Source organism: Sinocyclocheilus grahami, unplaced genomic scaffold, assembly GCF_001515645.1.
Source record: "Sinocyclocheilus grahami isolate Dianchi unplaced genomic scaffold, SAMN03320097.WGS_v1.1 scaffold87.1, whole genome shotgun sequence".
Classification (NCBI taxonomy): domain Eukaryota; kingdom Metazoa; phylum Chordata; class Actinopteri; order Cypriniformes; family Cyprinidae; genus Sinocyclocheilus; species Sinocyclocheilus grahami.
Genome location: NW_015505266.1, coordinates 428,613 through 438,831, shown reverse-complemented (window position 1 = coordinate 438,831; position 10,219 = coordinate 428,613). Strand labels below are relative to the sequence as shown.

General features: G+C 36.2%; 2 protein-coding genes across 3 annotated transcripts in view; one reads left to right on the top strand and one right to left on the bottom strand.

The window, feature by feature from the left end:
• Positions 1-2,268, top strand: part of LOC107586925 (protein shisa-5-like) — a 21,314-nt gene extending 19,046 nt beyond the window's left edge. Inside the window, exon 6 of the mRNA XM_016274481.1 lies at positions 1,018-2,268. Within this exon, the coding sequence (XP_016129967.1) occupies positions 1,018-1,196 (179 nt within the window). The 3' untranslated portion in view covers positions 1,197-2,268. The remainder of the gene's footprint in view (positions 1-1,017) is intronic.
• A 2,494-nt stretch (positions 2,269-4,762) lies between these two features.
• Positions 4,763-10,219, bottom strand: part of LOC107586922 (ATR-interacting protein-like) — a 12,583-nt gene continuing 7,126 nt past the window's right edge. For both annotated transcript variants that reach the window (XM_016274479.1, XM_016274478.1), the window contains exons 6-14: positions 9,946-10,046; positions 9,819-9,866; positions 9,604-9,730; positions 7,755-8,399; positions 5,897-6,039; positions 5,731-5,822; positions 5,564-5,650; positions 5,092-5,350; positions 4,763-4,937 (exon numbers count right to left, since the gene is read on the bottom strand). In XM_016274479.1, the coding sequence (XP_016129965.1) occupies positions 4,864-4,937; positions 5,092-5,350; positions 5,564-5,650; positions 5,731-5,822; positions 5,897-6,039; positions 7,755-8,399; positions 9,604-9,730; positions 9,819-9,866; positions 9,946-10,046 (1,576 nt within the window). In that variant the 3' untranslated portion in view covers positions 4,763-4,863. The remainder of the gene's footprint in view (positions 4,938-5,091; positions 5,351-5,563; positions 5,651-5,730; positions 5,823-5,896; positions 6,040-7,754; positions 8,400-9,603; positions 9,731-9,818; positions 9,867-9,945; positions 10,047-10,219) is intronic.

Below are 10,219 nucleotides of genomic sequence, written 5' to 3'. Positions count from 1 at the left end.
AAAAAATCAGGAAGGGGGCCAACACTTTTTCACAACACTATGTATTAAGTGACAGCAGCGTAATATACAGTACCTATAGTGCTGTCTACGCTGTTAATATGACCCAAACAATAAAATAAAAGCAGAAAATCACTCTGGACTGAACAACGTCTATCGCTGTAATTAGACGACATTTCTTACATGAATGCTGCTTTTAAATGCTCTAGCTGAAGATAAACATGGTGGATTGTGTGCGGCTCACTCAGGGCGGGGTCTCTGCTAATACGGCAGTGTCTGTCAATAATCGTGGGCGGGGCTGGTAAAATGTGATGTTCATTTTATTTATAAAAGCCCCAAATTGTCATTAATTCTACAACATTAAATTGTTTAAAAATAAATTTTTTCTTATAAAAATGTGTGTCCATAAATCTTGCGTCAACTGTTACTATACCATACTTTGCCTTTAAATTGGTGGCATTATTATCTCCCACATCTGTCATCACTGATAAGATCTGAAGCACTGAAAAGTCTGTGTGCTCTCTCTGTGATCAGGAAGCTCGGAGACACTGCTTATGATTTATGGGGATTAAGAAAAAAGTTGCGGATGGATTTTTATCATTATAAGGTGGTTGTGTGTACACACTGCCAACACACATTTATGTTCAAACAACATGTAAAAGTGAATTTTGCATAATAGGCGCCCTATTAACAAACTTTTTACTTTTAGTTCTTGCATTAAACATTTTTAATCTACAGTATTTGCCTACAATGGCTGGTTGAAATGGGAAAAAAAAGTTTTTAAACAGGTTTCATTGACTCATAGTGAAGCTGTAATTCTGCATGTTTCCAGGAGGCCCAGGATATCAGTGTTAAATTACTCAGTCCAACTGATTAAAGGTTCAATTTGCTAGAATAAAAAAAAACTGCATGGCTTTCACTTGAAAATTTCGCTCTAGATTGAAATCGAAAAAAAGGGCAAGTGTTGGATAGAGGTTTTATTGACTCAAAGTGAAGCTGTAATTCTGCATGCGTTTCCAGGAGGCCCAGGATATCCTGTTCCCTACAGCCAGGCTGCGTATGATGGTGGGCAGGCCGCGTACCCCATACAACCACCAGTTCAGCCCGGCTTCGCTCACCCGCCCCCACCAACAGACTACAGCTCGACTCAACCAGCTTACAACCCCGCCTACGTGGAGCCACCAAAGATCGGCTACTAACCCACAACCTGGATTGTTGATGGTTGCGTAGTCTTGTCCTACAATTGCGCAATGTACATCTACTGTGGACCGCATCCTCCAATCGGGTCGGGAATGAAATAATTGGCGTTCGCTATCATTGTGCACTTGTCTGCCAGCATCGTTTTCTTTACACTTCATTTTAAATAAATATATTTTTATTTACTCCAGCCATTGTGCGTGACTCCAAGCCATATAATGTTTTCGTTTTGTTTGTTTTTGTCCACTAAGCAAAAGGGAATGTTTTACCAGCCTCAGAACTGACAAAACGTTTCATCTTGAAATGCCGTTAAACGCCTTAAATATCGCCAGCTTTATTTTATCTTGGGAATTTGCACAAAACGTCGATACTTTCATCAGTTGGTGCATTTGAACGACGCCAGCATGCTGTTTAGATGTTTTCACGATTCACGTAGCATTCAGGTTTATGAATTTGTGAATGTTTGTAACAGTGTCTTCATGCTCAGAGATCCAGAATATGCCTTATTTAATGCAGCAAATTACATGTGGACACCTTAAACACAACGTTCCCACCGTGTGTTCGGATAATTTTATGGAATTTGGCTTTTGGATGTTGTAGAAATTCCATGTTTATGGAGGAGGCGTCAACACGTTTTATATGTTTCCCTTGTGAACTCTATCCTTGAGGGTCTAAAAAGCATTTGAATATTGCTGTGGGAGAAAGAATGGCCATAATTCGGTCCTGACTGGAAGACAAATGACTATAAATAATGTGAAACACTCATTTTTAAACATTTAAAAGCCACTCAAGGTCAGAAAGAGGGTGAAATTGTAAGATGTTTGGCTGCTTTGTTTGGTTCTCTGGAAAATGCTGCGACATGCTCTTCCATGTTATGAAGTTAGGTCATATGTTATCAATCTTGCACAGATTCCTGTTGGGTGTGTCAGGTCACGTTTTTGAGATGTTCTTGGTTTATTAACTGTATTGTATGTTAAAACTGATCAGTGTTTTACGTTTAAATGTTTATGTATTCAAGCATCTCCATGTTTGCAACCGCAAATAAAAAGAAATTGTGCTGGAATCACTGTTAAACATGGTCAGACATTCTCATTTCACATATTTTAGGCAGAACATTTGTTCACCTACACAGAGGAAGTTAAAGGGTCTACAAGAAGTGAGCATACTCATGTTCTTGACTAATTCTAATTAAAAACTGTACACATACGCTTCAAGATACTTGGGTCATCTTGGGAAAGTACACAACACTCCATGTAGCATCTTTAATCCACAGACGACTTACATTCGTAAATTCATTACCTTATTTTACTACGCAGCGCTCTTGATGATTCTGACTGGTCAATAGTAGGATTCAGCCATTTCCTAATATTTGCCATCAATAGCAACGCTGTTAATCAGTCCCCTGAACTGAAACCAAAGTCCCTTTCAAGGTATTTGCTGAAGCCGGTGCTACATTCAAGTCTGTGTTATCACTCTGCAGACTTGCAGTCGTTTTTTTCAAACTCCCTGAAAACTGCAGTTGTAAAGGGCCTCTTGAAAAAGAGCAATCTTGATAACACCATATTGAGCAACTATAGACCGATATCAAATCTTCCTTTTATAGGCAAGATTATTGAAAAGGTTGTTTTTAAATCAGCTGAACTACTACTTAAACTCAAATGGATGCCTGGACAATTTTCAATCTGGTTTCTGACCGCATCACAGCACAGAGACAGCGCTCATAAAGATAATAAATGATATTCGCTTAAATTCAGATTTTGGCAAAATATCAGTGCTGGTACTACTAGATCTCAGTGCTGCGTTTGACACGGTCGATCATAACACTTTTAGAGAGACTGGAAAACTGGGTCAGGCTTTCTGGGATGGTCCTCAGATGGTTCAGGTAATACCTAGAAGGGAGAGGTTATGTGAGTATAGGAGAGCACAAGTCTAAGTGGACGTCCATGACATGTGGAGTCCCACAAGGCTCAATTCTGGCACTGCTCTTGTTTAGCCTGTATATGCACCAACTAAGTAAAATAATGAGAAGGAACCAAATCACCAAATTCACAACTATGCTGATGATACCCAGATTTATCTAGCCTTATTGCCAAATGACTACAGCCCCATTGACTCCCTCTGCCAATGCATTGATGAAATTAACAGTTGGATGTGCGAGAACTTTCTTCAGTTAAACAAAGAAAAAACCGAAGTCATTGCATTTGGAAACAAAGATGAAGTTCTCAAGGTGAAGGCATACCTTGTCTAACAACTAAAAATCAAGTCAGGAATCTTGGTGTGATTCTGGAGACAGACCTTAGTTTCAATAGTCATATCAAAGCAGTAACTAAATCAACATACTATCATCTCAAAAACATTGCAAGAATTAGATGTTTTGTTTCCAGTCAAGACTTGGAGAAACTTGTTCATGCCTTTATCACCAGCAGGGTGGACTATTGTAATGGTCTCCTCACCGGCCTTCCCAAGAAGACCATTAGACAGCTGCAGCTCATCCAGAACGCTGCTGCCAGGATTCTGACTAGAACCAGAAAATCTGAGCATATCACACCTGTCCTTAGGTCCTTACACTGGCTTCCAGTTACATTTAGGATTGATTTTAAAGTACTTTTGCTCGTTTATAAATCACTCAATGGCTTAGGACTTAAATACACTGCGGATATGTTCACTGAATATAAACCTAACAGACCACTCAGAACATTACGATCGAGTCAGTTAGAAATAACGGGTTCACACAAAACAAGGGGAGTCCGCTTTTAGCTATTTTGCCGCCTGCAGTTGGAACCAGCTTCCAGAAGAGATCAGATGTGCTATAACGATATCCAGATTTAAATCTAGACTCAAAACTCATCTGTTTAGCTGTGCGTCCGAACTGACTGCACTGTATTTTATGTATAATCATTTTCTATTCTTAACTGTTTTAATTCATTTTAAATCAATTTTTAAATCATTTTAAGTTTTAAATTCCTTGTTTTTATTGTTGTGATATGTTTTATAATTATTTTACTTCCTTTTATGCAAAGCACTTTGAATTACCATCGTGTATGAAATGTTCTATATAAATAAACTTGCCTTGCCTTTAAATACAAACACATTTTGGCGCCATTTTGCCTCTTAGTTATCAACTGTAGTGTAACTTACCTCAGATGACTGCTCTTAATATTACTGTAATATTATTGTAGTATTCGTCTTGTTGCTCTGCCGGTTGTTTTGTACATTAAAATTCGTTTTTGTTTGTTTTGTTTTAGGATAATACACAGGTGAAATTATTAAATTAGTTTACCTAAAATCAAAATACATGTCCGCGTAACTATTTTTTTGAGTGAATAGCCATGCAAATAAGTACAGTTCATGAGTATCCATTGGTGGCATTTGTCACGTTCTGTTGATTACACAGAAAATAATTTCCACTTTCGGTTTATAAAATCTAAAAAAAATAAACTTTTCTACAGTAACGCACTTACAATGGAAGTTTATATTCAGTAATACAAAAAGAATGAAAATGGCACAGGTGATATAGAATTAATTCTTTAATTCGGATCATCGGTGCTCAGTTTTTAAAAGAATAACAAAAATCTGAGGAGACAAGACGAACACAATGTTTCTGAGGGGAAAATTGCAAGATAAACACGAACCACCGTTTATTACAAAACATGACTTTGTGTTTGATCATTATGACCCCGTTTCCATATCCATGTCTTCAACGTACTCCGTTTCAGATCTGCAGATCTCCTCCAGAGCCAGTTCTATGACAATATAATGCATTTTAATGCACTGCAGTGGACTAATTTCAAGATAAATGTGTTATATAAAGGATGTTAAATGTGCTATAACTGTTCAAGCTAATCAAAATGCCGTTGGCATCAATTACTATAATTGAACGTAGAGACACGAACCCACCTTCGCTCTCAGACAGATCTGGGACCAGACGGAACGTGTCTCTGATGGCAGGGATGACCTGATCGTACATGTGCAGGACGTCCAGACAGTGTTCGGAAAAAGACGAGTCCTTCAACAGCAGCCAGTGCAGTAACATCAAAGCTTCTCGCAGTACCTGTAATCCAGGACTCGTCCAGCTCCGATTACCCGCTGTCTGACTTCCTCTGCCTTTTGTTTTCAGCCATTGTCGGTGTAAAAGCACAACAACTGTCCGCACCACCTGAGGAGGAAAAAATGTATCGTGTGGTCAGTACCAGAGATTTCAGTAGCAATGTTTTCTTTCAATTGTTTTGAATGTCCTATAAACAAACATTTCCCATTGTGTTTCTCTTGTTTTTTTTTTTTAATTTTATTATATGCTAAAAATAAATGATATTTTTGGTGGTTTTACTTCAAAACGAACAGATTTTGAAGGGAAATGTCTGAATCATACCTCATTAATACACTGGCAGGATGATTCACACAAAGCCGCCCATGTTCCTGTCTTCTGTGTGAACAGTTTGGTTAATAACCGGATGACCTGTTGACAAAGGAATTCGATTTTTAATACCACTTCTATGGAAGTAACACATTGCAAATGAAATAATACAAGATAATTACCTCAAGTTCTAAACGAGTCCACACATCCTCAGAAGCAGATTTATCCGGTCTAGAGGTGACGTACTGGAACATTTTGAAAAAAGGACATGGATCTAAGGGAAGAGGGAGGATTTGTGTTAAATGATGCCAACACAAAACACTTAATGGAGCACTAGAGGACACTTACATTCATGTGAGCAGAGGTTAGTGGCCATCTCTTCATTATAGATGATAAACGACAGAAATCTCACAGACAGATGGACAATTCTGTAGGACGTCTCCAGAGTCAGACATTTAGACAACACTTGACTTGACATCACCACCTGGAGTCTACATTTGAGAAATGAGACACATTATTACTATTTACTAAAATAATATTTAAAAATAAATAAAATAAAAATAATTGACTATAATAATAATAATAATAAATAGTTTGAAATAGAATACTAACTACTGTACTACATAGTATATACTAGCTGTCCCTCTGCTGGTCTCATACAGCATTGAGGATGTCTAATTTCTGAAGTAATCATTATATAGTGAACTGTTATTCCTTTTTGAGGTGTAAATTACTGTGATTTCTTTCTTACTTTGGAATTGAATAGTTACTTTTCGGGAAATAATGCAGCCTCGATGTATGCAGCTGACAGATGTGTTCTAAAACTGTTGTTCTTCCTTCTGTTTTTCAAAATATCATGTGAAATAGAATACAGTATGCAACATGAACACAGTATATAGTATGTAACACTTCAAAGCGTAGGATGCTACTTTAGTCACACAACCTCACTACGTTGCACATATAATTTGGCAAGCATCCAGTTTTACTGCATAAAAAAAAAAGTATTCCATTTATATTTAATCTAATTCTGTCTAATATTACGCGGTCTAGGCAAATAATCAAGATGGTACAAATTGTGACTAATTTTATTAGTCATAATAAAAATGGACAGATGTTGAGAACACTGCATTGTAGGAGCCAATTCAATCCAAAACCAAAGAACTGAAATAAAATCTAGTGCTATTATACATTATTTCTCATTGGATATTTTGTTTTTAGATAGATAGATGGATGGATGGATAGACGGATAGACAGATAGATAGATAGATAGGATACACAGATGATAGATAGACAGATAGATAGATAGATACACAGATGATAGATAGATAGATAGACAGATAGATAGATAGGATACACAGATGATAGATACACAGATGATAGATAGATACACAGATGATAGACAGATAGATACACAGATGATAGATAGATAGATAGATAGATAGATAGATACACAGATGATAGACAGATAGATACACAGATGATAGATAGATAGATAGATACACAGATGATAGATAGATAGAGATAGATACACAGATGATAGATAGATAGATAGATAGATAGATAGATAGATAGAGATAGATACACAGATGATTGATAGATCAATAGATGATAGATGGATAGATAGATAGATAGATACACAGATGATAGATAGATAGATAGATAGATAGATAGATAGATAGATAGATAGATACACAGATGATAGATAGATAGATAGAGATAGATACACAGATGATAGATAGATAGACAGATGATAGATGGATAGATACACAGATGATAGACAGATAGATAGATGACACTCACATGGGCACTTAACAGGGTTATTATAGTAAACTAAAATGGAAACAATAAAAAAACTTTTGTTACTTAATACAAGTATTAATTGAAATCATATAAAATCTTAAAAAATAAATATTTTATTTTAGCTAGTTACCAATATTTCTCATTTTTGTTTAGTTTAATTTTAAGCAGTCCAAAAATGAAATCAACTAAAACGAATAAATAGTAAATAAAATATAATAATAATAATAATAATAATAATAATAAATAAAAACTATACAGAAAAATAACTAATAAAAATGACAAAAAACTAAAACAAAACAACATTACTAAAACTTTAACTAAAATGTAATTTCAAACAGAAAACATAAAAATAAATCTAATTCAAAATAGGAACAAAAACTATAACAGTATATGAAGGATACTAAACCTCATGAGCTGGTTGTCCTGCGCTCTCTCGGCCAGCAAACTAAGCGTCTTCAAACTAGCGCTCACTAGCGCCTGCCTCTGGCCAGCGGCGGTAATGAAGGCCGGATCTGCCAGCTGTAGGATCCTCCTGAGAAGAGGCAGCTGTGTCTGCGTGTCCCCGTTCAGATGTTCAGAGGTGCTGAGGAGATTTTTCGAACCCTGCGGCCGGTTCACATCCTCCTGTTGGCACAAAACCCCCTCCAGAGCCTCGCTGCTGTAGCACACTATATGACCGAGCGCTTTCATGGCGGCCAGGGCGAACTCCTCCTGTCCGCTGAGAGACTCCTCCAGACTCGAGGGCAGGCTGGAGTCAGACGATCCCGACAGTGAGCTGCCGTGGAGCGAGGCCTTCGCTGAGCTCTCCAGCGACTGGCAGTACGTGCTGATGTGGAAGCTGAGCAGGGGCAGGAAGTGTGCCGCGGCCGGACAGGAGCGCTGGGCGGTTTGGAGAGCAGCGTCTGGGTTATGTGGGACACTATCGGGGTGATGGAGAGCTAATGCGGTCACAGCAGACGTAGCCAGACTCTGCAGCTGATGGAATCGAGCTCGAGGACGGTGAAGCGATCTGAATTCTGTGGAGGACGAGCTGGATGTTGCCAAAGATCCCCTGAAGAAAGAGGAAAGAAGAAAGAAATTCACTACAGTCCAACCTTTTCAAGCAGATATTTAAAGATACAATAAAAATGTTGTCTAGGCCTGAAAATCTGCTAATTTAAGATTTTTTTTATGTTCCCCTATATTTTAAGGCCTTCCTGTTGTTGTTTTTTTACTTTCAGAAATGAATAATTTGTTATTAGTATTAGTACATTATTTATAATATTTAATGTAATAAATAATAAAATAACAAATAATACTTTAATAAATTCTAAAGTAATATTTCAAACGTCATGATGTAAAAATGAATACTGCTACTACTAGCAATAATAATAATAGCTATTGTAATTAATATAATATTCTATATTTAACTTAAATAATAAAATACAATTTTAATAATAAACGGTTTTAATAAATGCATGTCATGATGTAAAAATTATCAATAACATATATTATAATAATAGTTATTGTTATTTAATTTGATCAATTAAAATCATACTATTTTAATATTTAAAAAATGAAAAAGTAAATGTGATCTTAAATATTATCATTAATAAGAATTATTGTTAATATTCTATATTTAGTTTAATAATAAATAAAATAAAACAAATAATATTTTAATGTTTAAAAATGCATAAAGCAAATATGACGTAAAAACGACTGCTATGACTACTACTAGCAATAATAATAATACTAGTTATTGTTATCAGTACAGTATTCTGTACTATTTAATTTAATTAGAACATACTACAAATACAATTTTAATAAATAATTTTCATAATAATAATAATAATAACTATGTTAATAGTAATATAAAAATCAGCATATGTCATGATGTAAAATGTCTTTTAAAAACTATTCTTTAATTTTCAAAAAAAAAAAAAAAGTCTGAAATGAACTTGAAGCTGTAAAGTGACGTGTTCTGTTTGGCTTTGCTAATGAACCGTATGCATCTATGCTCATGTGACTTAAAAAAAAGTTGACATTGCTCAAATGTTCCACTGGAAAATACCACCAAACAGATGATGCAATGGAAGTTTCCATCCTTACAGCATTGTATGATTAATGTTGTAAAAGTGGGCCGACGATTTCCCAAAACAAACAGTTGCATGTAATGGAAGCCCATGTTTACAGTAGGTTTCTCATGTTTCAGGACACGCACAAATACAGTCAGAAGTGTGATGTGTTTAATTAGGATGCTCCTCCCAGTAGCTTACAGGCTGACGTATCCGAGCGGAGACCGGATGTTCGGCAGAGTGTCAGGACTGATGGACAGCAGGTGACACAGACCCAAAGCGCTCGGATCCAGCGGCCGCTGCAGCAGCAGGTTCAGTAACACACAGCCTACAGTAGAACAAACCACAGCATCAATGCAACACACTGAGATAACAGAAACAGGAAGATCAGTGCAAGACATCTGATCAGCGGTTACCTTCCTGTTGGTGATCGGCGCTGAGGGTTTGGTCCAATCCTGGCTCTTCTGTGAGGGAACGTTTAGAGAATGGAAATACGTCAGCAGACAGGAAATGTGCATAAACATAGAAGTAAAAAATTCATACCCTCTAATAAATGGCCTTTTTTGACAGGAGATGTTTTCTTGGAGAATTCGGCTGAAAAGTTTTCTTTAGTCACGAACGCTCGTCTCGCAGGAGAGTGAACGCTGTATTAACAACAAAAACACCACGTAAAATAAACTCATATTTGTCTAGATCAGATTTTAGGTAACATTTCACTCTGTCAATAAATTATAATTTTTAAAAAATATTAATTATAATAATAATATTTAAAAAAAAATATATATATATATATATATATATAAAAAGTAATACCTTT